We start from the raw sequence: 20,244 nt of genomic DNA, 5'->3' as shown, positions 1-20,244 counted from the left end.
AATATAATGGTTATCAAACTATGTTGTGCTGGATACTTCTCCCAGTGCTTTGGAGTTTCTAAGAAAAGCTAAGGGGCTGGTTCTGGGAGCCTCCCTTTCCTTAGTCAGAGTTAAGTACTTGCATTTGTTTTGCGCTTTAGAATGCTGCTTAAATTGGTCTGAGATAGGCGTCTTCCATACCTCCCTTAACCAAAATCTTTGAATACTACTATTTCACAATATTATAAAAAAAGAGGTATCTGGATGAAATAAAAACATGTAATTCTTTGATGAATCAAACAAAGGAAACCATAAGTGGGTATTCTTAGTTTCTTCTTTACTGTTTATTTGTACATCTAAATAGACTTTACATAGGTGCCTGAATGGCTCAGTTGGTTAAGCATCTGCCTTCCGCTCAGGTCATGATCCCAGGGTCCTGGCATTAAGCCCCACATTGGGCTCCCTGTTCAGCAGGGAGTCTGCTTCTCCCTCTTGCTCTGCTCTTCCCCCTGCTTGTGCTCTCTCTAATAAATAAATAAAATCTTAAAATAAATGAATAGACTTTACTTACTATCAAAAAAGCACAACCAGAAGGATGTCAAAGACTATGAATACTAAAGGACAGGACTAAATTACAGCACCCTCATTGCAGTCCAATGATGATTTGGATGTAAATTACATGATGCATTTGTTCTCCCTACATGGATCACAGGAAAGAAATAATAACAAGCATATATAGCATACCTACTCTTTGATGGCTTCTCATTGTATGTAACATTTCAATAATAGTAACTTTTTGCTCTCACTGTGGTATATTTGGAAACATGTCAGCATGTGTGTATGTTCAAGCATTAGTGCTAAGAAAGGAATGCTTCTCATTTTGGGGATATAAATTCTTTTCAAATTTCCTAATAACATTGTATTTATGTTTTAAAAACATCAAGAACCTTACTGTGGTCTCATATAATAAAAATATATGAGGTCCATATAATAAAAATAACATGATAAAAGTATCTTTTTACTTGTAAAATGGGTTACAAAAATCAACAATATGCAAAAACAACATAATAACGCTAAGAAAATCTGCAAATGCTATTTCACTTTGTTACTAAAATTTTCTGAAAGTTACAAGTTTTTATTGCATTTGTATCACCTGAAGCAGAGCTTTCATAGGTGTAAAGTTTTACAACTGGTCATATATTTCATTCATTTTTAAAGTGCTTTGCTTTTTAATATAAAGATTCTTGATCCAACATCTAAAATCCAGTATCTGATTATACGAATAAGCCATTTTCATAAAACGAAAACTAAGTTTTAAAAAGTAAAAGAGGGCGCCTGGGTGGCTCAGTGGGTTAAAGCCTCTGCCTTCAGCTCAGGTCATGATCCCAGGGTCCTGGGATCGAGGCCCACATTGGGCTCTCTGCTCAGCAGGGAGCCTATTTCCTCCTCTCTCTCTGACTGCCTCTCTGCCTACTTGTGATCGCTCTCTCTGTCAAATAAATAAATAAATTTAAAAAATATATAAAAAAATAAATAAAAATAAAAAGTAAAAGAAAAAAATATTCTCAGAGATGAAATTTAGTACTAGAAAATTTGGGCAATTCATACCTCATCAGTGTTATAGATAATCTGGAGTCCTGAAGAAATCATTTCCACAAGGTAAAGGAGATAGAGTGACACCGTATTTATCTGAAAACAAACAACATTAAAAGGTTAAAGGAAAAAACAAAAAGACTATGTTACGAAATTATATGTAAGAGCTAAAATTACAAGTCATTTTCTCTAATAGTGGCAAATAAAAATATTGCCTTTCCTATTGTGAAATAAAGGAGCTGACTATTTAGCTCATCATAAAATCCCAGCTTTGAATATAAAACTCCAAAATCCTCAAATTTACTGTGGCGGTTAATACCTGATTAGAAAAATGGCTCCTAATAGAACTGTTTCTGTAACATTTGTTTTCTAAGATTTATTTTCAAATTCTGGGTCTAAAGTAGTCTACTTTGAAGTAGTTTTGCCTCACAGGCAGCTAAGTAATGTCAATTCATTTCAAATGTATGTAAATGAAAAACTTATTTGGCAAGTAAGACATTAGGACTTTGCCAGTACACCATAAACAATAGGCAGTGATCCAGAAAACAGTATTTTTCTCAGAGAATGCAGAATTTATGTAAGCAACTGCAGGGACATATTAATTTTAATCAATGATATAGCATATAAAATACATTTAAGAACAAATGAGTTTTATAAGCAAATGAGTCATTTTTCCTTTTAGTTCATCTATTAAAGATAGACATTATATGATATAAACGAAAAAAATGAAGATAATAATGTCTACTTTAACAAAAAAGATTCTCACAGAAGTCTGAATGGGATGCCAAGTAAATAAGTAGTCAAAGATAAATACTGTAACACAGACAAAACTTGAATATGCTAAATGAAAAAAGACAGTCACAAAAGACCATATATTATATGATTCCATGTCTATGAAATTTACAGAATAGGAATACGCATAAAGATAGGAAGTAGACTGGTGATCGCCGAGGGCAGGAGGCTTTCGAGAAGGTGGGGAATGACAGCTAATGAGCCCAAATTTCTTTATGGGGTAATGAAAATGTTCTCAAATTAACTGTGATAGTGGTTGCACAACTCTCTAACTGTAATAAAAACCACTGAATTGTATACTTTAAATAGGTGAATTGTAAATTTTGTGAATTGTATCTCAATAAAGTTGCTATATAATAAATAAATACACAGGAAGCAGTAAAAAATTTTTCATTTACCTAGGAAAATGATAACTTGAGTTAAAATCAACTAGAAAGCATAATGTAATTTTGTCCTGATATGATTCTAATCCAGAAGATCATTACTCTCTAACAGCCTTGGTCGCTCATGTCTTCCCTGACTCTCTTCCAATCCTTACTAAGTAACTGACAGAAACTGGGGGCAGAAGATTATTTGTGTCCGAGAGGCCCGGGACAAAGCGGCCCTGTGCTACCAGGTGTGTTGGGTATTTTGCCTAATCATCGTTGCCTTAGACATCTTTGCCGCAAGCACTTAACCACAAATATTTTCAGTGGGTACATTTTTTCCACATCACCAATTGGCCATAAGGCAATTTTGCTGTAAAAAACAAAAACAAAAACAAAAACCTGGTAGACAGCCTGATTTGACAGTTTGGTTTCATTTCTGCATTTCTCCCACTTTTATATTATATAAATCTTGTATTTTTATAAGTATCTTTTTGTAATTTGTACTTTCTATATTAAATCTTAGTCCTCATAATGGTCTATACAATGATGCAGATAATTGAAACCACATTTACCACAGAACTATGGAGTGTCTATGAAGAGAGATGTGACAGTATGGCAAGAACAAACAAACAAACAACAGTGTAGATGGCATTCAAAGGCAGTGCAAAGCTCAGTTACAATTATGCATCCTAGTATTTGGAAAGTAATACCCCTCTTAATGAAGGAAGAAATTTTGGTGAAAAAAAAAGCGTAACACAAATGAGGAGACAAAACAACAAGCAAAAAACAAAAATTTGTTACTCTGAACCAAAGACTTTGAAAACAAATGCTTAGGTAAAATCCAAAAAATAAAATCAGTTATTTGCACAATACTGTCATGAATTTACACACATTTTAAATATATTTAGTGTTTTGCATTTCACAATAAAGTCTTTACTTTTGTCATTCATTTTTCATGCTATATAATATCCCTTTTAATGTCCTTTTATTTTTTGTGATTTTATATTTCAAAGTAAAATTGCCTTAGAGCCAATTAGTTATGCGGTGAAAATACATGCAGTGAAAATTTTTGCAGCAAAAATGTATACTATAAAACTACATAACACCGCCACCAGGACCTGGCAGTGCTGATGCCTCTCTCAGGAAGCAGAGCTGTCTTGGACGCCTCCTGACTTTTCAGCAAAGTCCAGGGGGTGTCATGATGCTGTCAAGGTCCAAGTGAGTCAGACCCAAAGATATAAATTCTTATTTTAGGGTTTTTTAGACTGACATACTTTTTTTTTAGACTGACATACTACTTTCGAGTGACCCTTCTCAGAACATGGTAGAGAAGAGCTTCAAACCTCTGCCAGGCTCACCCAAATATTTTCTTACAGCACTGATGTTGGGCTGTCAGAAATGATTTCAAAGAAATGTCACTGCTATGGTCAGGCATTTATAGCTACACCTCCAAAAGCCCTCTGCTTTGACTTGCAGGATGCTTCCATGAGAAAGTACAGTAAGTGGCAAATAGTACAGAAACAGCCAAAAAACAGGTTGACCAGCATTTATTTAAAATCTACTATGAGGCAGGCACTAAGCTTAAGTTCTAGGAAACAAAAATAAATGAGCCACTATCTTCTGAAAACCCTATTTCAGACAGTAAGCATATTTGTCAAAGCAAGAGATACATAAAACCTAATTATGGAGGGGGAGGAGTCAAGATGGCGGAGAAGTAGCAGGCTGAGACTGCTTCAGCTAGCCGGAGATCAGCTAGATAGCTTATCTAAAGATTGCAAACACCTGAAAATCCATCGGCAGATCGAAGAGAAGAAGAACAGCAATTCTGGAAACAGAAAATCAACCACTTTCTGAAAGGTAGGACCGGCGGAGAAGTGAATCCAAAGCGACGGGAAGATAGACCCCGGGGGGAGGGGCCGGCTCCCGGCAAGCGGCGGAGCAACCGCGCACAAAATCAGGACTTTTAAAAGTCTGTTCCGCTGAGGGACATCGCTCCAGAGGCTAAACCGGGGCGAAGCCCACGCGGGGTCAGCGTGGCCTCAGGTCCCGCAGGGTCACAGAAGGATCGGGGGTGTCTGAGTGTCGCAGAGCTTGCGGGTATTGGAGCGGGAAGGCCGGCTACAGAGACAGAGCCGACAGTAATCTCGCAGCTCCGTGTTACCTTGAACCGGTCGCAGGCTCGGTGAGCTCGGAGCGCGGCCGGAGGTCAGGCCGACGGGAGTAACTGGGCGCGGTTCTCTGAGGGCGCACTGAGGAGTGGGGCCCTGGGCTCTCGGCTCCTCCGGGCCGGAGACCAGGAGGCCGCCATTTGTATTCCCGTCCTCTGGAACTCTACGGAAAGCGCTCAGGGAACAAAAGCTCCTAAAAGCAAACCCGAGCGGATTACTCACCCCGGCCCCGGGTAAGGGCGGTGTAATTCCGCCTGGGGCAAAGACACTTGAGAATCACTACAACAGGCCCCTCCCCCAGAAGATCAACAAGAAATCCAGCCGAGACCAAGTTCACCTACCAAGGAGTGCTGTTTCAATACCAAGGAGAGCAGCAGAATTCCAGAGGAGGAGAAAGCCAAGCACGGAACTCATGGCTTTTTTCCTGTGATTTTTTTTAGTCTTGCAGTTAATTTAATTTTTTCTTTTTCATTTTTTTTTTTTTTCTCGCCTTCGGGTAAAATTTTTTTTTTTAACTGTTACCTTTTTCTTTTTTAACGATTTTTTACTAGTTTATCTAATATATATATATATATATATTTTTTTTTTTTTTTTTACATTTTTCTTAGGTGTTTTCTTTTTTTAAAATTCTTTTCTTTTCTTTTCTTTTTTTTTTTTTTTTTTTTTTCCTCTCTTCCTTTTTGAACCTCTTTTTATCCCCTTTCTCCCCCACTCACGATTTTGGATCTCTTCTAATTTGGTTAAAGCATATTTTCCTGGGGTTGTTGCCACCCTTTTAGTATTTTACTTGCCCCTTCATTTACTCTTATCTGGACAAAATGACAAGACGTAAAAATTCAACACAAAAAAAAGAACAAGAGGCAGTACCGAAGGCTAGGGACCTAATCAATACAGACATCGGTAATATGTCAGATCTAGAGTTCAGAATGACAATTCTCAAGGTTCTAGCCGGGCTCGAAAAAGGCATGGAAGATATTAGAGAAACCCTCTCGAGAGATATAAAAGCCCTTTCTGGAGAAATAAAAGAACTAAAATCTAACCAAGGTGAAATCAAAAAAGCTATTAATGAGGTGCAATCAAAAATGGAGGCTCTCACTGCTAGGATAAATGAGGCAGAAGAAAGAATTAGTGATATAGAAGACCAAATGACAGAGAATAAAGAAGCTGATCAAAAGAGGGACAAACAGCTACTGGACCACGAGGGGAGAATTCGAGAGATAAGTGACACCATAAGACGAAACAACATTAGAATAATTGGGATTCCAGAAGAAGAAGAAAGTGAGAGGGGAGCAGAAGGTATACTGGAGAGAATTATTGGGGAGAATTTCCCCAATATGGCAAAGGGAACGAGCATCAAAATTCAGGAGGTTCAGAGAATGCCCCTCAAAATCAATAAGAATAGGCCCACACCCCGTCACCTAATAGTAAAATTTACAAGTCTCAATGACAAAGAGAAAATCCTGAAAGCAGCCCGGGAAAAAGAAGTCTGTAACATACAATGGTAAAAATATTAGATTGGCAGCTGACTTATCCACAGAGACCTGGCAGGCCAGAAAGAGCTGGCATGATATTTTCAGAGCACTAAACGAGAAAAACATGCAGCCACGAATACTATATCCAGCTAGGCTATCATTGAAAATAGAAGGAGAGATTAAAAAGCTTCCAGGACAAACAACAACTGAAAGAATTTGCAAATACCAAACCAGCTCTACAGGAAATCTTGAAAGGGGTCCTCTAAGCAAAGAGAGAGCCTACAAGTGGTAGATCAGAAAGGAACAGAGACCATATACAGTAACAGTCACCTTACAGGCAATACAATGGCACTAAATTCATATCTCTCAATAGTTACCCTGAATGTGAATGGGCTAAATGCCCCTGTCAAAAGACACAGGGTATCAGAATGGATAAAAAAAACAAAACCCATCTATATGTTGCCTCCAAGAAACACATTTTAAGCCCGAAGACACCTCCAGATTTAAAGTGAGGGGGTGGAAAAGAATTTACCATGCTAATGGACATCAGAAGAACAGCAGGAGTGGCAATCCTTATATCAGATCAATTAGATTTTAAGCCAAAGACTATAATAAGAGATGAGGAAGGACACTATATCATACTCAAAGGGTCTGTCCAACAAGAAGATTTAACAATTTTAAATATCTATGCCCCCAACGTGGGAGCAGCCAACTATATAAACCAATTAATAACAAAATCAAAGAAACACATCAACAATAATACAATGATAGTAGGGGACTTTAACACTCCCCTCACTGAAATGGACAGGTCATCCAAGCAAAAGATCAGCAAGGATATAAAGGCCTTAAATGACACACTGGACCAGATGGACATCACAGATATATTCAGAATATTTCATCCCAAAGCAACAGAATACACATTCTTCTCTAGTGCACATGGAACATTCTCCAGAATAGATCACATCCTCGGTCCTAAATCAGGACTCAACCGGTATCAAAAGATTGGGATCATTCCCTGCATATTTTCAGACCACAATGCTCTAAAGCTAGAACTCAACCACAAAAGGAAGTTTGGAAAGAACCCAAATACATGGAGACTAAACAGTATCCTTCTAAAGAATGAATGGGTCAACCGGGAAATTAAAGAAGAATTGAAAAAATCATGGAAACAAATGATAATGAAAACACAACGGTTCAAAATCTGTGGGACACAACAAAGGCAGTCCTGAGAGGAAAATATATAGCGGTACAAGCCTTTCTCAAGAAACAAGAAAGGTCTCAGGTACACAACCTAACCCTACACCTAAAGGAGCTGGAGAAAGAACAAGAAAGAAACCCTAAGCCCAGCAGGAGAAGAGAAATCATAAAGATCAGAGCAGAAATCAATGAAATAGAAACCAAAAAAACAATAGAACAAATCAACGAAACTAGGAGCTGGTTCTTTGAAAGAATTAATAAAATTGATAAACCCCTGGCCCGACTTATCAAAAAGAAAAGAGAAAGGACCCAAATAAATAAAATCATGAATGAAAGAGGAGAGATCACAACTAACACCAAAGAAATACAAACTATTATAAGAACATACTATGAGCAACTCTACGGCAATAAATTTGACAATCTGGAAGAAATGGATGCATTCCTAGAAACATATAAACTACCACAACTGAACCAGGAAGAAATAGAAAGCCTGAACAGACCCATAACCAGTCAGGAGATTGAAACAGTCATTAAAAATCTCCAAACAAACAAAAGCCCAGGGCCAGACGGCTTCCCGGGGGAATTCTACCAAACATTTAAAGAAGAACTAATTCCTATTCTCCTGAAACTGTTCCAAAAAATAGAAATGGAAGGAAAACTTCCAAACTCATTTTATGAGGCCAGCATCACCTTGATCCCAAAACCAGACAAGGATCCCACCAAAAAAGAGAGCTATAGACCGATATCCTTGATGAACACAGATGCGAAAATACTCAACAAAATACTAGCCAATAGGATTCAACAGTACATTAAAAAGATTATTCACCACGACCAAGTGGGATTTATTCCAGGGCTGCAAGGTTGGTTCAACATCCGCAAATCAGTCAATGTGATACAACACATCAATAAAAGTAAGAACAAGAACCATATGATACTCTCAATAGATGCTGAAAAAGCATTTGACAAAGTACAACATCCCTTCCTGATCAAAACTCTTCAAAGTGTAGGGATAGAGGGCACATACCTCAATATCATCAAAGCCATCTATGAAAAAACCACCGCAAATATCATTCTCAATGGAGAAAACTGAAAGCTTTTCCGCTAAGGTCAGGAACACGGCAGGGATGTCCATTATCACCACTGCTATTCAACATCGTACTAGAGGTCCTAGCCTCAGCAATCAGACAACAAAAGGAAATTAAAGGCATCCAAATCGGCAAAGAAGAAGTCAAATTATCACTCTTCGCAGATGATATGATACTATATGTGGAAAAACCCAAAAGACTGCACTCCAAAACTGCTAGAACTTATACAGGAATTCAGTAAAGTGTCAGGATATAAAATCAATGCACAGAAATCAGTTGCATTTCTCTACACCAACAGCAAGACAGAAGAAAGAGATATTAAGGAGTCAATCCCATTTACAATTGCATCCAAAACCATAAGATACCTAGGAATAAACCTAACCAAAGAGACACAGAATCTATACTCAGAAAACTATAAAGTACTCATGAAAGAAATTGAGGAAGACACAAAGAAATGGAAAAATGTTCCATGCTCCTGGATTGGAAGAATAAATATTGTGAAAATGTCTATGCTACCTAAAGCAATCTACACATTTAATGCAATTCCTATCAAAGTACCATCCATCTTTTTCAAAGAAATGGAACAAATAATTCTAAAAATTTATATGGAACCAGAAAAGACCTCGAATAGCCAAAGGGATATTGAAAAAGAAAGCCAACGTTGGTGGCATCACAATTCCGGACTTCAGGCTCTATTACAAAGCTGTCATCATCAAGACAGCATGGTACTGGCACAAAAAACAGACACACATAGATCAATGGAACAGAATAGAGAGCCCAGAAATAGACCCTAGACCCTCAACTCTATGGTCAACTAATCTTCGACAAAGCAGGAAAGAATGTCCAATGGAAAAAAGACAGCCTTTTCAATAAATGGTGCTGGGAAAATTGGACAGCCACATGCAGAAAAATGAAATTGGACCATTTCCTTACACCACACACAAAAATAGACTCAAAATGGATGAAGGACCTCAATGTACGAAAGGAATCCATCAAAATCCTTGAGGAGAACACGGGCAGCAACCTCTTCGACCTCTGCCGCAGCAACATCTTCCTAGGAACAACGCAAAAGGCAAGGGAAGCAAGGGCAAAAATGAACTATTGGGATTTCATCAAGATCAAAAGCTTTTGCACAGCAAAGGAAACAGTTAACAAAATCAAAAGACAACTGACAGAATGGGAGAAGATATTTGCAAACGACATATCAGATAAAGGACTAGTGTCCAGAATCTATAAAGAACTTAGCAAACTCAACACCCAAAGAACAAATAATCCAATCAAGAAATGGGCAGAGGACATGAACAGACATTTCTGCAAAGAAGACATCCAGATGGCCAACAGACACATGAAAAAGTGCTCCATATCACTCGGCATCAGGGAAATACAAATCAAAACCACAATGAGATATCACCTCACACCAGTCAGAATGGCTAAAATCAACAAGTCAGGAAATGACAGATGCTGGCGAGGATGTGGAGAAAGGGGAACCCTCCTACACTGTTGGTGGGAATGCAAGCTGGTGCAGCCACTCTGGAAAACAGCATGGAGGTTCCTCAAAATGTTTGAAAATAGAACTGCCCTATGACCCCAGCAATTGCACTATTGGGTATTTACCCTAAAGATACAAATGTAGTGATCCAAAGGGACACATGCACCCGAATGTTTATAGCAGCAATGTCCACAATAGCCAAACTATGGAAAGAACCTAGATGTCCATCAACAGATGAATGGATCAAGAAGATGTGGTATATATACACAATGGAATACTATGCAGCCATCAAAAGAAATGAAATCTTGCCATTTGCAACAACATGGATGGAACTAGAGCGTATCATGCTTAGCGAAATAAGTCAAGCAGAGAAAGACAACTATCATATGATCTCCCTGATATGAGGAAGTGGTGATGCAACATGGAGGCTTAAGTGGGTAGAAGAAGAATAAATGAAACAAGATGGGATTGGGAGGGAGACAAACCATAAGTGACTCTTAATCTCACAAAACAAACTGAGGGTTGCCGGGGGGAAGGGGTTTGGGAGAAGGGGGTGGGATTATGGACATTGGGGAGGGTATGTGATTTGGTGAGTGCTGTGAAGTGTGTAAACCTGGTGATTCACAGACCTGTACCCCTGGGGATAAAAATATATGTTTATAAAAAATAAAAAAAAAAATCTTTAAAAAAAAAAAAAAAAAAAAAACCTAATTATGTCACAATTATAAGGAGAAGGTTGAGCAACTACATATTCATATAATACTAATTCTCCAAGGAACTGGTTACAAATAAGTGTAAGAGTTTCCGTTGCATAGAAATGGGGACACTGTACTTTCTATGACTGGGGGAGTCATACTAAAGTAAAACATTTCAGATCTCTAGAGAGAAAGGGACTATAAAAAAGACATACCCTTATTTTAGTAAAGAATACATGAATAATAAGCATTCTGTCCTAAAGACAGCAGAATCAAATGATGAGCAGGAAAAAAACTCATTATAGAGCATTTATAATATTTATATTCTAAAAACAAGGCAATAGGATGTGCAGCTAAAAGTAATACACAGATGTAAGAGAAAAAGAAGTGAAAACAAAACATAAAATCCTACAATGCATTCTTAGCCTTGGTATAAAATTTAATATAATATGTGAGACAAAATTTATAGACTCCAGAAATGCCTTTTGGAATACATTTTAATGATAGGCTGATAGCTTTGTTGAAGGTTGATATACCAAAACTGAGCTGTCACATAACAAAAATTTCTGACTTGTTGCTGTATCACTGACAACTGTCTTTTATTCCATAGTTCCTAAATGGTGAAATTCTTCTAAATTTGAGAGTAAGTACAAGCTTCATTGAGATAGGAATAATATTATAAGTTATCCAGTTGCTCTTCACTCCTTGCAGACCAAGACCTCAGTCTGAGTTGATGCTCAATCACAATTACTAACTCAGCCCTGGAACCTACCATTTCACTTCCTCATTTTGGAGTTGGTTTTCTACTTCTGTTGTGAAAAATTTATGAAATCTGCTTTCTAAAACTTGCAAATATCCCCAAACCTTCTATGATATAGACTATGAACAGAGAAGAAAACTTATAGACTTTTCCTTTTACCTGAAGATGACCATATTCCTCATAGGAGAAGACCTCATCTCCTGTGTGCACATTGAAAATAGAGTGAAGACAGGTTGCTGGGCGTGGGTCCTGCTTAAACTGCTGGACCTAGAATCAAATACAAAATTCAAATAGTGCTACTAACTCACAATATCATCCAACTTTAGAGATTATAAATTATTTTTCACGAAACCTTTTAAAAGAGAAAACCATAGCCTAAAGGCAGAATACAGAGTAAAGCAGATATATTACTTTTTCTAAAGAAACAACACACCAACAAAACTCATATAACTACTAACTAAACAGTTAACATTATTATTGAATAGCTGGTATTTCAAAAATAGCAAGTCAGGTGTAATATGGAGCTTGTGAGTATGGTACCAACAGCTTTTACAATTGTTTTATATTCATTTTATTTTAGGGTCAAATAATAGTTTACTCTGTGGGACAGGATTTCAGGGATTACACCTCACTGTACTGTCACTTGGAAATGCTTCCATGGATTTAGACCTCATTCTAATTCTAATTCTAAGTAAGCGTTCAAAACTTCAAATGCTGTTTCTTTCTCTAAAGATGACAAATTTTAACCTACGTTCCTATCAACAGGTTTTCATTTCCTTTGCCACATATACTCTCCTTACTAAGTCATCAATTCCAAGAGAACATAACACACTTGTATTTATTAACTGCATATAAAGTTTAACCATTTTAGAATACTAAGTAAATACTAAGTGATGTAACAAACTCCAAGGACAAAAAAAGAAATCCATCTACTTTTTAAGGGCCTGTTCAATTCAATTTGGTGACTATATACTGATACCAATCATATGTCAAGTACTATTCTAGCTCCTAGAAGTATAAGGTGAATAAAAACAGACAATGAATATAATAACACCTAGCTATATGTAAATGAAATAATTTTTTCTTCCTTTTAAAATATGTAAGTGATGATAATATCTACAATGTTATGACTTTGCATTGTTTCACTTGGCTAAGGAAGTACATAGAACCAAGTTCTTTTCTTCACCTTCAAATTTTCTCTCAACCTTAAAATTCTACCTCCAAAAAAAATCTTCTTTTATAAAGTCCCTTCTGAAATGTTCCTTAAATTCCTTCCTCTGGACTCCACACAGGGTATTTATCCTTCAGTAACTTCTTCTCTCTTCTTTTTATTAGTTGTCTGTATCTCTATCTAATAGGTCTCTAGAAGTTACACTACCCAATATGGCAGCCACTAGCAATAAACAACTAACTAAATTACAACTAAACAAAGTTCAGAAATTCAGTACCTCAGTCACACTGACTGTATCAAACACTCAGTAACCATATGTGACTAGTAGCTTCTGCATTGTCCAACACATTAATGCAGAACATTTCTGTCATCACACAAAGTTTACTGGACAGTGCCATGCTAGAGGGTTAATACATCTTTGCATCCCCTCCCCACCCCCAAGAGCCTGTAAATACTCCACAGATAAATACACAGCCCTCCCTATCATTCAAGTCAACAAAATGAAAGCTAGGCCCTACCAGTAGATACTCAGGAATGAAAGGGTAAGGACAAAGGTAGGGATGTGTATCTTCTATGTGTATTATGTACAGTGACCAAGCCATTGAGTATTAACTCAGAGAAGGTGAGAAGGCTATTCCTTCTCAGTATCTGAAACTGCAGCCACAGTATTAGACTACACAAATAGAAATCAAATGTGGTCGTTTCACACTTGTATCTCAAGGTATTGAACATTATTAGTCTGGGCTCTTAGACAAAAATATGGTTAAGTTAAAATACATTCTGCCTACTCGGGGCACCTGGGTGGCTCATTGGGTTAAGCCACTGCCTTCGGCTCAGGTCATGATCCCAGAGTCCTGGGATCGAGTCCCACATCGGGCTCTCTGCTCAGCGGGGAGCCTGCTTCCTCCTCTCTCTCTCTGCCTGCCTCTCTGCCTACTTGTGATCTCTCTCTGTCAAATAAATAAATACATTCTTTAAAAAAAAAAAAATACATTCTGCCTACTTGATAGAGACCCAAAAGGATAAGGTCTTAACTGTTTAATAAAGTTATTGCTACAGTTGACAATGCAGTGTTTGTCATTTGTCTTCAAGACACACAAGTGCCCAGCATGAGAATTTATATTCAATCACTGTGTCAGGGGAAAAGCAACTATTAAATGATTAAATATACTCAAACGGAAAATTATGTAACCATGTTTTGAGTCTTGCAGCTGTTAAAAGACAAACAACTTAAAATTTCAGAAAAAAGTAAGACCCAAATTATACAAGCTTTGAAAATTAATGGGACATAGTGTTTGTGAATTATAGACAATAATTATCCTTGAAATCAGTCAATAATAAGGTGACATTAATCATTATTTTATATGTCTGGCATTTGGCAAGTAAAAATAAAGAATGATTAAAGCAAAATTTTCTAGGCCAAAAAATAACTAGAATAATGTTTTCGCTGTTTGTATTTTACTTAGATTTTTCCTGAAAACTTAAATCATTGTGAATAAAAGTTTATCATTTAGGAAAAGGTGGGTATTTTGTTATCCATTCTTAATTTATAAAATAACATAGCATTTAAGTGAGAAAAATCATCTCATAAGGGAATGCTGGAATGATAAATTTTATAAAATTTAATGATTTTTCATTAAAAATCATTAAATCTGAACTAGACACTACTCAATAACATTTTAGACAAATCTTTTATGTAGACAGCTAGGGACAGCAACATTCATAGTCCATTATAAATTATAGGAAATATGTGCCTTCCAAAATACTAAATGCAAATTGAATTTATTTTGAAAAATTCTGAATGCTTCTCCTTAGGGAGTATTAGAAAATAGAATAAATGAGAGAATAAGTATATGAACATCTAGAAGTTAAAAAAAGAAAAACACCTAAGATGAATAAGTAGGCATTTTAAGACAAGTAGCACGATAGTAATAGAAATCAGATCGCTCTACACTCTGCAAAACAAGGACAACTCTATTCATTCAAGTGCATAATGAAATAAAATATTTCTTTTACATAGTATTTTTAGAAAATATGTCAAGAAGTATATCATGATTTTACTTCAGAGGACAAAGAAGATGAATCTTAGTATCAAATAGCAAATGATTACTACAAATATGCTTCACATTAGTTTTCAGAAAGAGGCAAAAGATATGCATTTCACAACTTTAAAATTTGGTAACCTTCCCTACTACTACATATCATGAAAGAAACTGTAAACATCAACAAGGTGAAGGTTTGGTAGGAAGCAGTGAGCTGGCTGTGTGTGGTTAAATCTAATCTCAGAGTCATTCCCTCAGAGTCATATGTGAATCATGATAATATCCTCCATTCTAACGATAAAAAGTTATGGGATCATGAAAGATTACAGGGGTGCCTGGGTGGTTAAGTGTCCGATGTTGATTTCAGCTCACATCATGATCTCAGGCTTGTGAAGTCGAGCTCTGTGTCAGGCTCCAAGCTAGGCAGTCTGCTTAAGACTCTCTCTCCCTCTCCTTCCCTCTACACCATTCTCCACACACACACGTGCATGAGCTCTCTCTTAAAAAAAAAAAATCACAACTATAAAAACTTCTTTAAAATCTGTAAAACCTTATATTTGGTGGTAAGTATAAATACCTAATCCTAATGTGCCCCATACCTTCTCTTAAAACTCACACTTACTTTTTAAGATTTTATTTATTTGTCAGAAAGAAAGAGAGCACAAACAGGGTGAGCAGCAGAGGCAGAGGGAGAAGCAGGCTTCCTGCTAAGCAGGGAGCCTGATGTAGGGCTCAATCCCAGGACCCTCAGATCATGACCTGAGCTGAAGGCAGACACTTAACTGCACCATACAGGCTCCCCCATACTTATTTTAATTGTCTAGCATCATAACTAAATAAAGGAAAGAAACGCTAATCCTTTATAATTTATGAAATTCAAGACATCTTAAGTCCGATTTAAGCTATATTCAAAAGAAAACGTAATTGTGAAGATTGGTCAAAGAAAGACAAATTTGATCTCAATCTTATGTGGAATTGAAGAAAAAAACAGATGAGCGTTATGGGAAGGGGAAAAAGAAAAAAGAGAGAGAGGGAAACAAGCTATAAGTGATAAAGAATAAACTGACGATTGATGGGGGAGGCTGGTGGGGGATCGGCTAGTTGGGTGACGGGTATTAAGGATGGCATGTGTTGCGATGAGCACTGCATATTACATGTAAGTGATGAATCACTCCAGAAACCAATACTGCACTATATGTTAACGAACAAAATTTAAATTTAAAAAAAAAAAATAGTAGGGGCGCCTGGGTGGATCAATGGGTTGGGCCCTCTGCCTTTGGCTCAGGTCATGATCCCGGGTCCCTAGCATTGAGCCTCGCATCAGGCTCTCTGCTCGGCAGGGACCCTGCTTCCCTTCCTCTCTCTCTGCCTGCCTTTCTGCCTACTTGTGGTGTCTGTCTGTCAAATAAATAAAATAAAAATCTTAAAAAAAAATTGTGAAGACTGGTTAGTAAGGTTGAATGATATTTAGAAAGAGATATTAACAACTGGTTAAATAAGCCACTTAAGGAACTCTTTATTTCTTCCCTTTTGATAAACCATACTAATTTTAAGTCTGTCAGTTTGTTTAGTAAATATGAAATTCATGGCTTTCACAATGTTTCCTTAAGAGAAAAGTTAATTCAAAGACATTAGCCATTCATGAAATAATAAATGTGAAATAAACAGTAAACTTCTCACAGTAATTTTCCCAGAAGAAAAAAAAATCTTTAATCACAGTTACTTCAAAATATATAACACACTAGTTTAATTCAAGTACACCAATAGGATATTATTTCATCAAATGAAAGATCTTTATAATAATGATTTATAAAATCAAATCTCAGCAGACAACTACAGGTTTATTACATATCATTATTATCAGCTGGTGAAAAAAATCGACTTTTTCTGCCAAATAACCTTTTCTTGTTGTCACATTCTGAGGGCAAAATATAATTTTTTGTCAGCTTTAACTTCAGATACGGATCTTAGGAAGAAAATGTGCGATCACAAAAAATCTAATAATCACAAGATAAAAATATACAAAATATTAAGTGATCAAAATTGCCTGTGTAATTACTGATGTGCATCTTTGCTCATGAACCATCGAACCTGGTAGTCTTGGGGGCCCAAGATATACTCACTGATATATGGACACGTAATATATTAGGACCTGGGGACAAAGGGATGTAGGTGAGTAGGAGAAATATTATATTATATTTACATAGTACCTTGCAGTTCTTATTATGTATATTACTTTAATAATAACAATAATAATTACCAATTATGTATTCCACAATAACCTGTAAAATTGGCTATTTTCTAAGCCAATCATTTCTGTCCTCTCTACATGTAAATTATTAAGTATTTTTAAGCTGAAGTTCGGGGATGCCTGGGAGGCTCAGCTGGTTAAGTATCTACCTGCCTTTGGCTCAGGTCATGATCCCAGGGCCCTGGGCCCAAGGCCCACATCAGGCTCCCTGCTCAGAGGGGACACTGCGTCTCCCTCTGCCTGTCACTCCCCGGTTTGTGCGCATGCCTTCTCTCTGTCTCTGACAAATAAATAAATAGAATCTAAAAAACAAAAATAAACTGAAGTTCATTTAAGTCAGGGCAATCACATGTGCAAAAGGAATTTTGATAAGGATTTTCTTAAGCAATATAATATTCGTTAGACTTATGGATATTGTAAGGTTCCTGAGAAACTGAGTCTTTATCAAGCAAACACCAGATGTGAAATACAAACAAATTCAATCCTAAATAACAATTCTCCATCAACTCTCACTTAATCTGTTTCTTCAATTTCAGTATTTCAAACCCTGGGCTGGGAATGCAGAGGCTGTTTTAACCTATCTAGACAGCCCTAGGATGTGGCTTTACCTTTTGAAAGTACATTCTTCTTCAGAAGATGCTATTGCTATACTGGTTAAATTAATCCTTCAGAATGATGTGAGAATTCCAGTCCACACTACAGTGTTTTACCTTATCGGCCTGACGCATATAGCAGTAGAGAATTCCTCTCATACATTTTATAGCGGAGTGCTCCAGCTCATGGGTCCTTCCCTTGTCATCATCAATGCGCCTGGGTGAGAGAGATAACTCATGAAACAAATTGGAAATGCATTTGAAAAGGAAGCAGAGCTTTCGGTAATTAAGTATTTAACTATCTGACTAATCCTATGTTCTGGCGACATCTACTAATTCTGTAACAGTGAAACTCCATTTTCCCAGCAGATGTAGAAATGCTGCAAAAAAAAAAAAAAAAAAAAAAAAATCCCAAGATGAAACTTGTGTTGATTTCTCCTTTTTTTAAGGAAGTAAGCCAATTGCTTCAGAAATAGCATACAATATTTCTACATTGACTTGGCTGAAACTTTAAAGGATATGATATATTGGAAAAATCTACCAAGAGATTTTTTGAATTTGCTGTTATAGAGTAGAGGCAATTTTTAGTATCAATCCCTTTAGGTTATGCAATGGCCACTTAGATTCAAGGCAACGCAGATTAAGGTGGACACATGCCTTCTTTGCTCTACCATGTGTTTAATAATGTCAGGGTGGGCAGTTTAGTCAAGGATGTCTTCAAATAAACACATATCCAGTATGAAACATGATGTGTTTGGGCAGTTTTATACTCTTGGCTCATAGTTTAAAATCAATCAACCAATGTTTATATTGTTGGCTTTCAAAAAGAAAAAAAAAAACAGCTAAAATCTAACTATAAAGCAAGGTTAAGATGTCCTTCTGTCCTTAAGTTCCTTTTTCACCATGAATCAAAAAGTAATGAGAGTTACCCACTACTGTAAATGAAAGTAACTTATTCCTTGGTTCGCTAATTCTTAATGGAAATATCTGGCAATCATCCATACTTGATAAAAAGTGTCACTTGTCTCCTTAAAAAGTATACTACAATACCTCCGTTTCCAACTGCACACCTCATATACCAGTACTAGAAGGAATAATGATCATTTTAACATAGCATTGTCAATGTCAGGCAAAAGCAAGCTGTTATTAGAACATCATTCCTCCCTTCAGATGCAAGTACCATGATTTTGCTCTATGCTTTATTTTTCTGTCTAATGTGCTACACAAGTGTTTTAATAGAGACAAATTATGGCACAGGTAACAGTGGACCAGGTATTGATAGCTGAAGTTAACAGCACACTTTGGATAGATTAAGCTCAATGAAAAATTTGTTTCCAATTCCTACTTCATCTAAACACAAAAACAAATCGAGTTTTTCCAAATTTGTCTTTTAAAGTAATTCTCTGCCCCTAATTTCAACAACCATTTAACCAAAACAAAAATATTCCGAATAAATCACCCATTATAGAGTTCTTATATTTCAATGAACTTCTATTTCTCTGTTCTTCTGCAAATAAAACAGAAACCAGAAGAATATTTTTCTTCTGACTGAGAAAGTAAATGAATAGTTTTATGTGAGTAAAAACATTTAGGCAACAAGTCTACATATATTACCTTTTCAAAGATTTAAAGTGAATCTGATGATCCAAAATAATTTCTCTATTTTCTGCCAGGATCTGGCAATATTCTACTCTCTTTAACAAGCCCTGTGGAGGGGATGAGATAGGGGATGGAGTAAGCCTGGTGGTGGGTATTATGGAGGGCACGTATTGCATGGAGCACTGGGTGTGGTGCATAAAGACCCTGAGATCATGATCCAAGCCAAAACCAAGAGTCAGATGTTTAATTATCTGTACCATTCAGGCGTTCCTATAAATGACATTTTACAAAGTCAAACATGCTAGTCAATTTTTCTTTCCTCAACAAAATTATAATGTGGACCTGTAATATTATATTACATTCAAAATATTATACTATATTCAAAAAATTAAAGTGTATTTTTGCAAAGAAATCATCTTGTTGTCTCTAAAAACAAAATAATGACCATATCTGATTAATTAAATAACACCAATTATATTCTTACATGCATGTAAAATATAAATGTGCATAAAATCTTTTTAAGCACTCACTACACACACACACAAACACACACACAGAAACAAATCCAAACAGATACGAGGTTTCAAGAGATTGTTAATAAGACTGAAAACCAATGCAATGAGAAAAATCAAATTACTCACAATTTTAAAAAATTAATAATTTTATATTATGCATTCATTAATAAAAAAAGGTAAATAAAAGTTTCTGAAAAAAAATATTGACAGCTTAATTTTTTAAGAATTCTCCCTAATGTAATCTGTATGACTTTACTACCATTAACAAGGAGAATTAGAAACATCTAATAATTAAAAAAAAAAGTCTATTAATTTAACATGGAAATTCTCTAAACAAATCCTTTCATGATTTAATGTTGCAAAAGTAAAAAGGACTTAAATAATTCTGTGATAAGTACTCTTGCATTTCTCCAAAAGGGAAACAATTCCCTTGCTAGTAATTAAAAAAAAAAAAAAATGTAATGCTTTACATATA

General features: G+C 36.2%; 1 protein-coding gene across 2 annotated transcripts in view; it reads right to left on the bottom strand.

Moving 5' to 3' along the window:
* The window catches only part of PHKB (phosphorylase kinase regulatory subunit beta), a 242,624-nt gene that overhangs the window by 172,800 nt on the left and 49,580 nt on the right, over positions 1-20,244 (bottom strand). For both annotated transcript variants that reach the window (XM_045076026.1, XM_004744118.3), the window contains exons 5-7: positions 17,773-17,872; positions 11,758-11,865; positions 1,588-1,668 (exon numbers count right to left, since the gene is read on the bottom strand). In XM_045076026.1, the coding sequence (XP_044931961.1) occupies positions 1,588-1,668; positions 11,758-11,865; positions 17,773-17,872 (289 nt within the window). The remainder of the gene's footprint in view (positions 1-1,587; positions 1,669-11,757; positions 11,866-17,772; positions 17,873-20,244) is intronic.

Source organism: Mustela putorius, unplaced genomic scaffold (assembly GCF_011764305.1).
Source record: "Mustela putorius furo isolate JIRA1106 unplaced genomic scaffold, ASM1176430v1.1 tig00000174_pilon_pilon_pilon, whole genome shotgun sequence".
In the NCBI taxonomy this organism is placed as follows: Eukaryota; Metazoa; Chordata; class Mammalia; order Carnivora; family Mustelidae; genus Mustela; species Mustela putorius.
The sequence above is the reverse complement of the archived record's forward strand: the minus strand, read 5'-3'. Positions and strand labels throughout refer to the sequence as shown.